Source organism: Amphibalanus amphitrite, unplaced genomic scaffold (genome assembly GCF_019059575.1).
Source record: "Amphibalanus amphitrite isolate SeventyFive unplaced genomic scaffold, NRLGWU_Aamphi_draft 000019F_arrow, whole genome shotgun sequence".
NCBI classification, from domain to species: Eukaryota; Metazoa; Arthropoda; class Thecostraca; order Balanomorpha; family Balanidae; genus Amphibalanus; species Amphibalanus amphitrite.
Window position 1 is genome coordinate 581529 of NW_024881515.1, and position 14993 is coordinate 596521.

The window sequence follows — 14993 nt, forward strand, 5'->3', positions numbered from 1 at the left end:
CGCGCGTTTTTACATCAGTAAGGACATCTGGTCATGCTCTTTAGCATCCACTGGCTTCTTTTCAGACGTATATCTGTACCATGTTGGTCATTTTCACATGCCGCAGAATTCACCTAACTCGGTGTGTTTTCTCTCCGCCTGCAGCGAGTAACCCGATGGACAGCAAGCGTCGAGCGGAGAGCTGGAAGAAGAACCGGCGCGCGCTGGCCTACTCGGCAGTGGGCACGCCCGACTACATCGCGCCAGAGGTGTTCCGGCCGTCCAAACAGGACAAAGGTGCGCGCACTTCCCGTGTGGTATTTACTGAGCCAGCTCACAGAGGCTGGCCATAATCAACTAACATCAGTCTGTGCGAGCTGTGTGCTGTTTGAGAACAAGAATAGCAACAAACTCATAATCACTCGCTCAAAGTGATGCATGCGTGCGTCACGCCTAAATCTTTCATAAAGTTTGTTGCAACTCCAGTAATGCAATTTTTTGTTTCAACATTTGTTAAGTTTTGCGAAATTACAAAGGTGGTAACACCTCTCGGAAGTCTGACTAACCGGGCTGTGATCGGTTGGTATGAACCTGGAACTACGGGTGTATCCGTTTTTATAACTTAGGCACGAATGGACTTAATGTTCTTAAGAAGGAAATCGTATTACTGTAATACGACTGTTGCCTTGTTCATTAATTTCTGAAGTTTCTGTGAATACTGGGCGGATGATGGAAATGTGATGACCGTGTTTTTCTCGGCAGTGTTTCAGCCGGCCGGCTACGGTCCCGCCTGTGACTGGTGGAGTCTGGGTGTCATTATGTACGAAATGCTGATCGGTGAGTGCTCGGCTCCCGGGACACATTACGGTGACGGCGTCTGCTCTCCTGCGCTGGGGTGCTTGTCAATCAGATGTGAGATCGTTTTACCGTTGATGTTCTGCGTAAATAGTTTTTGGTTGTTTACGCGTAATCAGAACGTTTGCACTTGGGATACGCTGCTGGTGGGGGTCTACCGTCTACGCATATCACGCTGAGTTCCTTGGACTATGTAGGCGCGCTGTCCCGCGACATTCTCCTGTGTCCGTCATGCGCGTCAGATATCGTACCGCGCGCTCGATCGCTGACCCTGGCTGCTCTCCGTCGGCAGGCTATCCTCCGTTCTCCAGCGAGTCGCTCCTAGAGACTTACAAGAAGGTGATGAACTGGAAGGAGACGCTCGTCTTCCCTCCAGAGACGCCAATCTCCGAGCAGGCGCGAAACACAATCATGATGTGAGTTCCATCAGTTAACGAGAGTCGGCAGAGCCGGCAGTGCTGAGAGCTCAGGGGACGTGTGCGTTTGTTGTGGATGGTGACCTGATTGGATTGTACGTGGTGTTGTCCAAGGGAAGCATCAGAATGAATTGACGACCTGTGTGATCGAGTGGCCCCGAGTGTCCGGCTGCCGTGGTTGGGGCCGGGCCCTGTTCGGCCGCCACTGAGGCCGGGCGGGGCGCGGTACGGCTGTGTGCCGACCGGCCGTCCGGCCCAGTGAACCGTTACCGTGGCCGGCCGGTCGACTGTGACGGCCCCGCTGAGTCAGCCGGCCGGCCGACGCCAGGTGGCCAGACCCTGGAGTGGGGCGGAACTTTGGGCCGGTCCGGGTATTGGTGAATGAGCTGGGCCGGCTCTTCGAGCTGGACCTTTGGTGCGCTGATATTGCTCCTACTTCCATGTAACTGTTTTACTGCTTCTCAGTAATTTGCCTGTTTGAGTTAGCCGCCAAGCTTCCGCCTCTAATTCCCACCTTATCCCGCATTGCTCAGGCAAAATTGTTCCGCCTAATGTTTTGTCGCCGAGTACTCAACTCTGCTCCCCGTCCATCGCTGACGGTCGCCCTGTCTCTCTGTCCGCCGGCAGGTTCTGCAGTGAAGCGGACGTGCGGCTGGGCTCCAAGGGCCTCCAGGACGTGAAGTCGGTCGAGTTCTTCAGGGGCGTCGACTGGGAGAACATCCGGGAGCGGCCGGCCGCCATCCAGGTGGACGTCAAGTCCATCGACGACACCTCCAACTTCGACGAGATCCCAGACGTCGAGCTCGCCATACGTAAGGAATGGGACGGGGTTACGGCTAGGAGACGGCCACGGGAGATCGTATAGCACTATTTTTATGTTCCGATTGGTGTTGTTCGGATGTGCATCATTGCCTAACGAGATGTGCATTATTGTTTTTCAAGGCACTGGATAGTGCATTTCATGTTACTGCGTGTTATAATGTATGATGTTATTGATGGGATTAATTATACCAAACCAGACCTTATTTCCAAGCTTTTTTACGTCTGCCTCCGTTCGCACAACTGTGACTGAGTACACATTCGCCTTCAGCCTATAACCCTCGCTTTGCACAATTGCCTTGTAACCCTCCTGGCACCCGCCGGTAACATCCATTTGTTCTCCATTTCACAGCGACTCCGCCGCCGGACAAGGAGGGCGAGCCGGGCTGCAAGGACTGGGTGTTCATCAACTACACGTTCAAACGGTTCGAGGGGCTGACGCAGCGGGGCGTGGGTCGCTCCAGCGCCAACTGACGCGCCCGGAGCGCCTGCCTTACAGCGCCCCGACTGATCTCCGACTCGCGGCCGCGCGCGCGGCCACCGGGCCAGCGCCGAACTGACAGCGCGAGTCGCGTGCCCCGTACACTCTGTGATGTGTCCTCGCGCGGACGGACGAGTGAGAGTGAGTGACGCGAGTGTGACCCGAGTGATAGAGCCGAGTGAGCTGTGCGAGTGCCAGTGCGCCCGAGTCCGCCGCGGTGCCGTGTGTGATGCGCGCCGCCCGTATTTAATCACGCGTCGTGTGCCGAGTGTTGAGAGGCCGCCCGCCGCGCCGCCGGGCGGGCGCCGGCCGCGTGTAAGCGGCTGTGATCCGACGGGAGCGGGCTCGTTCTCCGCCGCGCTCCTGGTGCCAAACGGGCCGTCCGTCCGTCAGCAATAGGGGGGCCGGGCCGGGCGCGCCGCCGCCGCACTTCACAGCGCCCCGCCCCGCGCGCACGGACAGACCCATATCAGAGTGTAGAATCCGACTAGTCATGGTATGCAAGATGTTATGAATAATACATAGAGATGCCGGTTTGTAAAAAGATGTGTATTTCCTGCATAAAGACTACGTAACAGCTGGGCACGCCTGGCGCCATCTAACAACAATATCAAATCTGACCACGGATGATCAATGATCATGGACTCAGGTACGATCTGTCGCCGGAGACATGCTACTGGAACTAGGCGCGAGGCCTCACACCGTTTCTTCGGAAGGGCGCCCGACGACTACTAGGGGAGCGGGCGGTACATATCACATCACAGTTCTACTTTGACTAAATCTCAGCATGACTGACTAAAAAAGGCATAGAAAAGGTAATGAGGACTACGGCAGTTCAAAACACTGCGATGAAGCGATCATGTTCTGAGGATCTTCCGACCCACGCTAGGGCGGAATGTATAAAACAAATACCAATCAGGTACACCCAACTCAAGAGTATGGCAGTTGTCCAGAGAATAACGGCAGTAGTTCAGCTCCAACAGACACAAGGCCGCATCACGGTTTACCAGGCTCGAGATTCGACTCCAGACTGGCTCCACTGGTTCCCCCGCCCCAATCAGAAGCCCATGAAGTCGCTGTCCTCGCCGGAGCTGGCGGCGGCGGCGGCGGCCTTGGCGAACGGCTGCTCCTCGTCCGAGGTGAGGTCATCCTCTCGTATGGGCGCCTCGCCGTCCTCGTCGGACCCGGAGCCGGCCGTCTCGCGGTAGTTGACGGCCGCGGTGCGCGCGGAGCGACGCCGCGCGGCCCGGCCGGCCGCCGGGACAGCCGGGTCGGGGGACGGCGAGCGGCTGGCAGGGGAGGCCCGCCGCGCGCGCCGTCGGACCGCCGGCGCCGAGCGGCGTTTGCGCCCGGTCGGCGCCGGACTCCGCGCGACTCCGTTCGTCACGGCCGGGCTGAGTTTGGCCATCACCGCCGCGCCGAACCGGGCCCCGGTTCTGGCGGGTTTGGCGTCCTCTGCGTCCGAGCCGGCCTCGCTGTCCGAGCTGAGCGCCACCCGGCGCAGCCCCATACTGGCCATGGAGGCCTCCACGCGGCGCGCCACCTCCTCCTGGGTCTCAGGCACCTCCTCGTCCTCCGACCCGGCCCCCTTCGGCTCCTCCTTGGGCTCCACCTTCGGCTGCTCCTTGGGCTTCCTCTTCGACTCCCGCCTCGGCGCCTGTTTGGCCTCCTGCGTCGCCCGCATCATAGCGCTCACCTTCCCTGAAAGAGTTTGCTCCGACTTAACCGCCGATTTCGCTCCCGTCTGCGCCGGCTCCACCTTTACCTTGGGCTCAAAGTTCGGCAGCAGCGGCCCCGGCTCCGTCTTGGGGCCCGGACCGGGCTTGTCGGCGGTGTGAGCGCGGGCCTTTTTGCTGCCGTCGGGGCGGTGAGCTCCCGCCGGCCGTTTGGCGCCCGGCTGCTCGTCCTGGAAGTCGTACTTCCTGGCGAGCCGCTGCCGGATGAGCAGGCCCCGCACCAGGCGGCGCCAGTTGTCCAGAATGCGCTTCTCCCGCTTCTCGCGCTGTCGGCGCCGGGCCTCCCGCTGGTCCTGAGGAGCGCGCAGCGGGGAGAGGTTAGATAGAAATCGGGCGGCGAGGGAGGGTTAGATAGAAATTGAAGTGTGTCTTACGCCCACAAATTCGTCCCGTCTTCGGCTTCCCCAGTCGAGTCTCACTACAACCCTCACAAGTCACAAATGTGACAGTCACGACGATCCAAAGGCAATGACGTCCAACAGTGCGCCCGTCTGCCGGCCTGAGTAGGCAGTCACGACATGCGCTTTCAGATACGATTTTATCACAGAGAAACAGACTTATGTAACGCAAACTACACTGTAAACTACACGCATGCCCGAGCCCTCCATACTATGCACACTGGACTTATAAAAATGCTTATCATTGCAGAATAGCGGGTAATCTATCTGGAATCAGCTCGCGTGGGTAGCGGCGGCGGGAGGGCGGACATAATGACGCCATATCGTCTCCCAAGCAGGAAGGGGATGCAATCGCCACATGGCGCCTCCCACGCCATGTGGCGTGGGAGGAAAAGAAGGGTAGGAAATAGAGATGTGATCGCTCCTTACCGCCTCCTAGGCGGGGAGGGGTGGGGATGTAATCGCTCCTTACCGCCTCCCATGCGTCCATGAGCGTATCCTCGAACTCCTCGCAGACGACGTATCCCTCGAAGACGGGGTGCGAGCCGCCGCAGTGGTAGTCCCAGCCGACCATGGCCGGCGCGCAGTCGATGCCCAGCCGCTTGGCCACCCGACTCAGGCCCTCCACTGGACAGACGGGACAGCGTCAAAAAAGGTCAACAACAAACAAACTTGAAAAAATGAATACCCGCATAAAACGAGTGTCAAATGCTACGAGGGTTGTGAAGACAAGACCCATGAGAGAAAATTTGTGAGTCGTGAATTGGTGTAAAACGCATTTTTCATTTGAGGTGGATCACAAAGCCACCCAAAAGGCTCTCACTCGGATACAAGGATTCACCAGCCCCGCCTAATTTCTAAGCTACGACTCTGCTGCCTTCCAGTTGTCTCCTCTGGAGCAACTGACGCTGGGGCGCCCCCTGGCAGCCGCAGAGGCACACTAACGGTAATGCGGAAGGCGCCCTATGACGGCCCCCGATTCTCTAACAGCCTCAGAGCCATGTGTTCCCTGACGGCCGCCGCTCCCTGACCCACCGTTGAGGTGCACCGTTCCGCCGGGCAGCATACTCGGCTTGAAGAGCTCCACGTTTCCGTAGTCATTACGCGGCACCTTGCCGCCCTCGGCGCGCGGCGGCACGTACTCGGCCGTCTGCCAGCGACCGAACACCTCCAGCGGCTTGTCGGTGATGGCCTTCTGCAGCACCTGAGGCCAGCGGGGACGGAGCGGAGTCAGTGGCGGAGACAGGAATAGTCACGGGCGGGCGGGCACAAGTCCGAGTCACCGGCTAGCGGAGGCAGGGGACCTGGGGCAGGCGGGCGGGGACAAGTGGGAGAACGCAGAGATAGCGGCGCCCGGCGAAGAAAGAATGAACATATGGGGACTGAGCAGTCACCAGCGAACAGAGACGGGACAAATTCCGAGGGGGAAGGGACAGGACAGAGTCACTGAATATGGGGTTGGGGGCTTAGGGCAGTCAACAGCGGACAGAGGCGGGACAAATTCCGAGGGGGAAGGGACAGGACAGAGTCATAAAATATGGGGTTGGGGGCTTGGGGCAGTCACCAGCGAGCAGGGAATGGACAATCAGTGACAAGCGGGAGGGGTAGGACAGTCACAAAATATGGGGATGGGGCAGTCACCAGTGAGCAGAGAAAGAGGAAAGCCATCGGCGTGACAGGGTGGGCAGCTGTTGTACTGGTGCGTCACGGTAGGAGGACATGGCGGTTAGTGTTGGTGCGCCAAGGTGGGGGACAGGACGACACCGAACATTCACGAGCCACTGGTAAAGGGCAGGCCGGATGCAGTCAATGGAAAGACATTTGAGATAAGCTCGCTACCGGTAGTGAGGGAGACTGAGTTGCGGGTAAGCCGAGCCCGGTGATTGGACGACCGCCGTACATTCAGGTGCATCACAGCGGGAAATGTTTGACGCCAGGCGTCACTGGGTAGGGCACCAGGTGTGAGGCAGTCACACGGTTATTGTGACAGTGGTTAGGATACAGTCACGAATATATGAGTGTATTGAATTAGGGCAAGATTAAATGCTTATGAAGCTGACAATGTTACCGACTTGCCGGATTACCAGCAAAGCAAAAAAAAAAAACGTTTATCACACAAAATGTCAATATGACTACCTTTTACCTAGTCACGGTAAAGAAAAGGCAGTACATTCACAAGGCAAGTTGCGGAAAAAATGAATAGTAAAACCAATAACTGTTCAGGTGTAACGAACCCTGTCCCACTTGGGTCTGGCCTTGACGATCTTGTAGGGTTTCTCGCCCTCTTTGACGACGCGCGCCTGTTTGATCCAGGTTTCGCGCGAGTGCAGCGTTCGCACACACTCGCGGGCGTACACGGGAGTGCGCCGCTCGCCCTTGCCGATGTAGCCAAGGGGCACGGCTGTCGGTGGGTAGATGGCCTCAAACTTGAGCAGGTGCCGCTCCAGCGCGTACAGCGGGTGGTCCTTGAACCTAAAATGCACAGCGAGAGGGCACAGCAGTTAGCGGAAATTGACAGACAATGCAAGTATGTGGAGCGTTTGAAATCGGAAGCTCCTTGTGAAGCATGTTGAACAAAAAATTAGAGGCTTCCGCCCGAATGTTTGTTTATATGACAGTTTGGCCCAAACACAGCGCTTGGACTTTCCGCATGGTTGTCAATGAGTCAGTGAATTCTTCTATTCAGAGCATTTCAAAACTGACGGCCGGGAGCTGCTCAAATAAACTCCCAACTTCCTGTGTAAACATGCACGATAGTCGATAACCTCCGCTAACGCCGGCTCATGGACTAAGAGCTATACTAAGACATCGTCCCACTTCCCGGGCGCGGCTGAAATGAACCACCTACTCTGCGATGGACTGGGGCATCGGCCGCTCCTGCAGGTCCCGCATCATCTCCTCGTCCTCCTCCTTATCCCGCCTGGTGGGCGCCGCCCGCCACGCGTCGGTCGCCTCCGACCACCAGTCAGGCTCCACGCGCAGTTTGCGCGTGCTCGAGTGCCACTTGGGGTCGTAGCGCGCCGTCAGATCCTTGATGTGGCCGGCGTTGTCACAGCCGACGACGTACACCAGAGGAGCGGTGGCTCGCTTCTGCGGGTGAGGCAGAAATTATAGCAGGACGGGTAAATATCGTGAGAATGTATTATATCGAATATCTTCGGTTGGTACCATCGCAAAGTCTCAACCAAACTTTGAACTTTCTATGAGCAGTTGAGCTTACCGATATCGACATCACAGAACAGTCATCTATCATATCTTATAAATGCGAAAACCATGTTGATTTTGGGCGGAAACAAGACAAAACATCAACGTTCGTCACTATACGTCAAACCTAGCACTGTCTTTCATATTGTACCCGCCCCGGCCTCAACTTTCAGTAGTTATCTTCCGGCTCACATCCCCAGTCGGACTCACCCTGATCTGTGTGACGCAGTGGACGCCGCCGCCGACCACGTCCACACTGATCCAGCGCAGCTCCTCCTCCACGTACACCTCGGCCCAGCAGTCGACCGCACCGCGCGCCGGCCGGCCCGGCGACCCCTCCGAGCCGCCGCTCGAGCTACTCAGCACGCGCCGATCCGGCCGCCGCGGCTCAAACTCGTCCCCCGAGGAGTCGTCCGACGAGCCCGCCTCGGCCGCCGACGGTCCGGGGCGCTGCTTGGCCTTCCTGTTGGAGCCCGTCCTGGCTGGAGGGGTGGGGGCGGAGCGCGCCTTCCCCTTCGGCGTCTCAGAGGTCTTCTTGGCAGTGCTTGACGGATTAGCCTCCTTTTTCTTGGACTGCTGTTTGGCCTTTGCGGCAGATTTGTCGGATTTCGCGGCGGTATTTTTTCCCGCGGCAGCGCTGGTCGGCGGACTAGGTTTCAGCGGGACAGGCTGCAGCGACATCACCAGACGGCAGTCGACGCCGATGGCGCGCAGGATCAGCACGAACAGGCAGACCAGCTCGAGCGGCGTGTGCGCCTTCTTGGTGCGCAGCCGGACCTCCAGCGTGGCGAACACGTCCTCACTGCACCTGCCGCCCTCGGCCGGCGCCTCCAGCGGCACCTTCTCACGGAACCACTTGAGGAACTTCTCCACATACGAGATGGACACCCGTTTTGGTGGGTATGCGTACTTGGAGGGCAGCATGGACATGGCGCAGGCGAGCTGCGTCTCCGAGTTGAGCAGCGCGTTCACCTGCAGCGCGCGCGACAGCAGGCAGAGCAGGTGTGCCCTGTGCACGAGCTGCTGCAGCTCACGACGAGCGCGACTCAGCTGACGCTTCATGTAGGCCTCCACGTCGAACCCCTTCTTCTTGCGCTTCTGCACGGCCACATCCGAGGGCAGTGTGACCTCGACGAATCCCTTAGTGACGAGGTCGGAGGCGCGCGTGTCGACCGCCTCCCAGTCGGAGTTGTCAGACATGGGCGCGTCGCCGTCGGCGCCCTCACCGAGCCGCAGCAGGGCCGCGATGTCGCCCGCCGCCGCCGCGTGCTCCGCGGTCGGCCGCTCCGCCTTCGGCCGCTGCTTCTTCGCGTGGTGTTTCTTGGTCGGACTCGACGTGGAAGCCTCGTGAGTATTCTGATGAGACTCCTTGTCAGAAGGACGGTTCTTATGTGTCGGCTTGTCCTTCTTCGGACGCTTTCCTTCAACGCCGCTTTCCTCGTGCTTGGATCGCTTCTTAGCGGAACCGTTAACCGACTGAGAATCATTTCTGGACTTTGTTTTTGCGTCATTTTCCTTCGTTGGTAACTTTTTGTTGCTTGCAGTACCATTATTAGAGGTACCTTTGGTAGAGACATTCTTTGCTTTATCCCTGATTGGGTTTTTACCTTGTTGTATTTTGGCGAACTGATCTGACTTCTCCGTGCTCGTTGGGTACCGTGACTTTGCCAATTTGCTCTTCCCTTCTAACTGGTGAGTAGGCTTACCATCCTTCCTGCTCACAGAGCTTCCTTTGCGCTTTCCCGGTGCTGGGCTCTGGCTAGCTGATTCTGCATCCTTCAGTGCTCCTGAGCGACCTTCTCTCAGCATCTTGGCCAGTTTCTTGGCCGGACTTAGCGACGGGTCAGCCATGGCCGTCGACGGCGCGACGGGAGGCCCTGGGGACGGAGCCGCATTACGGACCGATCTCCGCGGCTGTCCACTGCGTGACGTCACCTCTGCTCGCATGGTGAGTCCTAGAGCATTCCCAAACTATGCAGCTACTTGGCAGCACACTGCACACATGCAAAAACAGAAAAGAGGTATTCTGAAAATGATAGAACATGGTCAGACAAAGCAAGGCAAAAAAAAACAAGCAAGCAAGCAAACAAACAAACAAACAAACAAACAAACAAACAAACAAACAAACAAACAATCAAAAAACAAATGAACAAACAAATGAACAAGGAGACAAACCACACCAAAAGGCTTCACATGGTTGACAGAAGGTTGCTTCTTGCAAAAAGCCAACATCAGCTAAGCATTTAGCATAGTCATCTTGAAATAGCTGCACAAATAAGTCTAATATTAGGTTTATAGTCACATTGGATATATACATTTGTCAGTACATTGATATCAGTTTGCAGGCTCTAGACAGCAACAAAATGAGTAATGATTGGCATAATCACTGCACAATTTATGATGAGGGAGCAATAATACAGGTCACTCCACAAATTTTAAATGCAGAAGTTTCACACAACTTAGGTTTCTAGTTATTAATGAAGCAAGTCACATCCATATGTGAAATATGGCTAAAAATTGTTAAGATTTTATGTAATAAGCCAAAGAATTGTCTGGAAAATGACATACCTATATATTTAACCAATGTAACTATGAGAGTAGTAAGTACAACTGATGTTTCTGTATTTTTACCACAGAAACAGAGCTGGCTGTGCCTCAGTCCTTTATCTCTACAATGCCAAGGAGACAAAGAATATGAAGAATTATTTTTTTTTATACAAATGTGAATATGTGGAAAGCATTAGATATCAGCACATCCATACAAAGTGGTATGCATAATCTAGTTGTTGAGTGATTTGTGCAATCTTCAAGTGTCTTGATGGAAGTTGCACCATTCTAACTATTCATGAAAATGCATAGGTATAGTAAATGTTTAGTTTACACCCACCAAACTAATAATCTCATTGCAATTGTGCATTAACTAATTCAGCTTGAGATTTGACACACTACCTATTCATAATTATTCAACCCTGTTTGTCAGGCAGGCATACATATGATATGCGGTATGCCATTGACTTAGCTTGATAAAAGGAAACTGTTACTAGTGTAACCTGAGAGCTTTTCCAAAACTTTTTGATCTTTTCATCCCTTTAAAGCAATCCTATATGATGGCAACAAGTATATGAATAACTTGATGGATTATTTATAAAAGAATGCGCCTTGATACAGTTCCATTTAACGAGATCCAATCCAAGTAATAGTATAATGAGATCCAAGTATTACGATGCTCAATTGATTTGAATTATTTTGAACCTGCCACTCCAGATTTAACATTGCATTGATACACAAAAATAAGTGCAATGACCTACCTATCTAGCTACATTAATATGAAACGGAAATAAGTAACTTTGTTGACATCAATGGATGACCAGGGCCCAATATCAATATATGACCTGGTGGACAACTGCAACAGCATCTTCCTTTTATCCCTTTAACCTGCCACCACATTAAAATCTCTTCCCATATATTCTACACAATTTTCCTTACCACCCACCAAACACCTTTGGCAAAATGTGTCGCAATCGCCCGCCAAACCCCAGTCCATGCCCCACGTGCCCTAAGCATTACATAACAAAAGGACACCGGGGAGTGTCTAAAAAGCAGACGAGATTAGCAGACGAGCCCATGCTCAGTAACTACTGGACCGATTTTGATAATTCTTTCACCATTCAATAGCAGGGAAGTTATATAGGTGCCGTTTTTCGTTTTTTGGCGATTGGTTCACTCTGACTGGACCAATCGGACCAAAATGGTCCAGAACCATACACCCCCTTAAAAGCAGACGAGCCCATGCTCCGAAACTACTGGACCGATTTCGATGAAACCTTCACCATTAGACGCGCCGTGGTCTGAAACGGTGCCGTTTTTGATAATTTTTTGATTGGTTCACCCTAAGTGGTCCAAATCGGTCCAAAACCGCTAAAATCTGTTGCAGACGAGCCCATGCTCCGAAACTACTGGACCGATTTCGATGAAACCCTCACCATTAGACGCGCCGTGGTCTGAAACGGTGCCGTTTTTGATAATTTTTTTTATTGGTTCACCCTAAATGGTCAAAATCGGTCCAAAACCGCTAAAATCTGTTGCAGACGAGCCCATGCTCCGAAACTACTGGACCGATTTCGATGAAACCTTCACCATTAGACGCGCCGTGGTCTAAAACGGTGCCGTTTTTGATAATTTTTTGATTGGTCAACTCTAAGTGGTCCAAATCGGTCCAAAACCCCTAAAATCTGTTGCAGACGAGCCCATGCTCCGAAACTACTGGACCGATTTCGATGAAACCTTTACCATTAGACGCGCCGTGGTCTGAAACGGTGCCGTTGTTGATAATTTTTTGATTGGTCCACCCTAAGTGGTCCAAATCGGTCCAAAACCCCTAAAATCTGTTGCAGACGAGCCCATGCTCCGAAACTACTGGACCGATTTCGATGAAACCTTCACCATTAGACGCGCCGTGGTCTGAAACGGTGCCGTTTTTGATAATTTTTTGAATGGTCCACCCTAAGTGGTCCAAATCGGTCCAAAACCCCTAAAATCTGTTGCAGACGAGCCCATGCTCCGAAACTACTGGACCGATTTCGATGAAACCTTCACCATTAGACGCGCCATGGTCTGAAACGGTGCCATTTTTGATAATTTTTTGATTGGTTCACCCTAAGTGGTCCAAATCGGTCCAAAACCCCTAAAATCTGTTGCAGACGAGCCCATGCTCCGAAACTACTGGGCCGATTTGGATGAAACCTTCACCATTCGACGCGCTGTGGTCTGTAACGGTGCCGCTTTTGGATAATTTTTTGATGGGTCCACCCTAAGTGGTCCAAATCGGTTCAAGTACAGCCCAAAAATACGCTTTCATGTAGTCAACCGATGAGCTGGTTTCCGCAGCGCGGAGGTGCCCCAGGCCCAATTAGCATGCATTTTGCTCTAGTTTGGAAAGCAAAATGCATGACAATGGGTTTGGGGCACCCCTGTGCTGCAGAAATCTATCCGGACTCTCGCAAAGTACAAACGGGTTTTAGGCATTTTGGACCGATTTGGACCACTTAGGGTGGACCAATAAAAAAATTATCCGCAGCACCGTTTCAGACCACGGCGCGTCTAATGGTGAAGGTTTCATCGAAATCGGTCCAGTAGTTTCGGAGCATGGGCTCGTCTGCAACAGATTTTAGGGGTTTTGGACCGATTTGGACCACTTAGAGTGGACCAATCAAAAAATTATCAAAAACGGCACCGTTTCAGACCACGGCGCGTCTAATGGCGAAGGTTTCATCGAAATCGGTCCAGTAGTTTCGGAGCATGGGCTTGTCTGCAACAGATTTTAGCGGTTTTGGACCGATTTGGACCACTTAGAGTGAACCAATAAAAAAATTATCAAAAACGACACCGTTTCAGACCACGGCGCGTCTAATGGTGAAGGTTTCATCGAAATCGGTCCAGTAGTTTCGGAGCATGGGCTCGTCTGCAACAGATTTTAGGGGTTTTGGACCGATTTGGACCACTTAGGGTGGACCAATAAAGAAATTATCAAAAACGGCACCGTTTCAGACCACGGCGCGTCTAATGGTGAAGGTTTCATCGAAATCGGTCCAGTAGTTTCGGAGCATGGGCTCGTCTGCAACAGATTTTAGGGGTTTTGGACCGATTTGGACCACTTAGGGTGGACCAATCAAAAAATTATCAAAAACGGCACCGTTTCAGACCACGGCGCGTCTAATGGTGAAGGTTTAATCGAAATCGGTCCAGTAGTTTCGGAGCATGGGCTCGTCTGCAACAGATTTTAGGGGTTTTGGACCAATTTGGACCACTTAGAGTGGACCAATCAAAAAATTATCAAAAACGGCACCGTTTCAGACCACGGCACGTCTAATGGTGAAGGTTTCATCGAAATCGGTCCAGTAGTTTCGGAGCATGGGCTCGTCTGCAACAGATTTTAGGGGTTTTGGACCGATTTGGACCACTTAGGGTGGACCAATCAAAAAATTATAAAAAACGGCACCGTTTCAGACCACGGCGCGTCTAATGGTAAAGGTTTCATCGAAATCGGTCCAGTAGTTTCGGAGCATGGGCTCGTCTGCAACAGATTTTAGGGGTTTTGGACCGATTTGGACCACTTAGGGTGGACCAATCAAAAAATTATCAAAAACGGCACCGTTTCAGACCACGGCGCGTCTAATGGTGAAGGTTTCATCGAAATCGGTCCAGTCGTTTCGGAGCATGGGCTCGTCTGCAACAGATTTTAGCGGTTTTGGACCGATTTGGACCACTTAGGGTGAACCAATCAAAAAATTATCAAAAACGGCACCATTTCAGACCATGGCGCGTCTAATGGTGAAGGTTTCATCGAAATCGGTCCAGTAGTTTCGGAGCATGGGCTCGTCTGCAACAGATTTTAGCGGTTTTGGACCGATTTGGACCACTTAGGGTGAACCAATCAAAAAATTATCAAAAACGGCACCGTTTCAGACCACGGCGCGTCTAATGGTGAAGGTTTCATCGAAATCGGTCCAGTAGTTTCGGAGCATGGGCTCGTCTGCTTTTAAGGGGGTAGGTATATGGTTCTGGACCATTTTGGTCCGATTGGTCCAGTCAGAGTAAACCAATCGCCAAAAAAACGAAAAACGGCACCTATATAACTTCCCTGCTATTGAATGGTGAAAGAATTATCAAAATCGGTCAAGTAGTTACTGAGCATGGGCTCGTCTGCTAATCTCGTCTGCTTTTTAGACACTCCCGGACACCGATGCTATAAGGGCGTTTTTACTTTACCTTACAACGGCAAAAGAGTCTTAATGGCATCATTCCAGCAAAGGGAATATAAGACCAATAACTGTGATAGAAACAATCCAAAAAAATGGTCCATGAATTGTTTCATGAAAACGAAGTTAATTCAAAGTAAATTGATCAAAGTACAAATTTTTCTCAAACACGTCCTTGCTTCACGAAAACTTTTGGTATTGATACACAGTGAAGCTGAAAAATTGAATTTAGTAGCCGCTTCCTGCATCGCATTTTGTCCCTGCTGCGTCATTTGCTCATTCATTTTTCACCTTTGTTTACCCTATTTATTATTGCGCTTATAAATAAATTAGGATATATAGTGGTA

The 14993-nt window shown here is 52.8% G+C and overlaps 2 protein-coding genes across 7 annotated transcripts in view; one reads left to right on the forward strand and one right to left on the reverse strand.

Moving 5' to 3' along the window:
- LOC122389305 (serine/threonine-protein kinase tricornered-like) overlaps positions 1–3094 on the forward strand; it is a 70601-nt gene extending 67507 nt beyond the window's left edge. For all 6 annotated transcript variants that reach the window (XM_043381215.1, XM_043381223.1, XM_043381206.1 and 3 more), the window contains 5 exons: positions 145–276; positions 742–816; positions 1127–1250; positions 1878–2062; positions 2422–3094. In XM_043381215.1, the coding sequence (XP_043237150.1) occupies positions 145–276; positions 742–816; positions 1127–1250; positions 1878–2062; positions 2422–2543 (638 nt within the window). In that variant the 3' untranslated portion in view covers positions 2544–3094. The remainder of the gene's footprint in view (positions 1–144; positions 277–741; positions 817–1126; positions 1251–1877; positions 2063–2421) is intronic.
- Positions 3081–9935, reverse strand: LOC122389294 (DNA repair protein complementing XP-C cells homolog). The gene is made up of 6 exons (XM_043381181.1): positions 8099–9935; positions 7533–7774; positions 6919–7156; positions 5720–5888; positions 5157–5311; positions 3081–4579 (listed from the first exon to the last, which is right to left on the reverse strand). The coding sequence occupies exons 1-6, from the start codon at positions 9833–9835 to the stop codon at positions 3608–3610; spliced, it is 3513 nt and encodes a 1170-aa protein (XP_043237116.1). The 5' UTR covers positions 9836–9935; the 3' UTR covers positions 3081–3607.
- Between the last annotated feature and the right edge of the window lie 5058 nt (positions 9936–14993).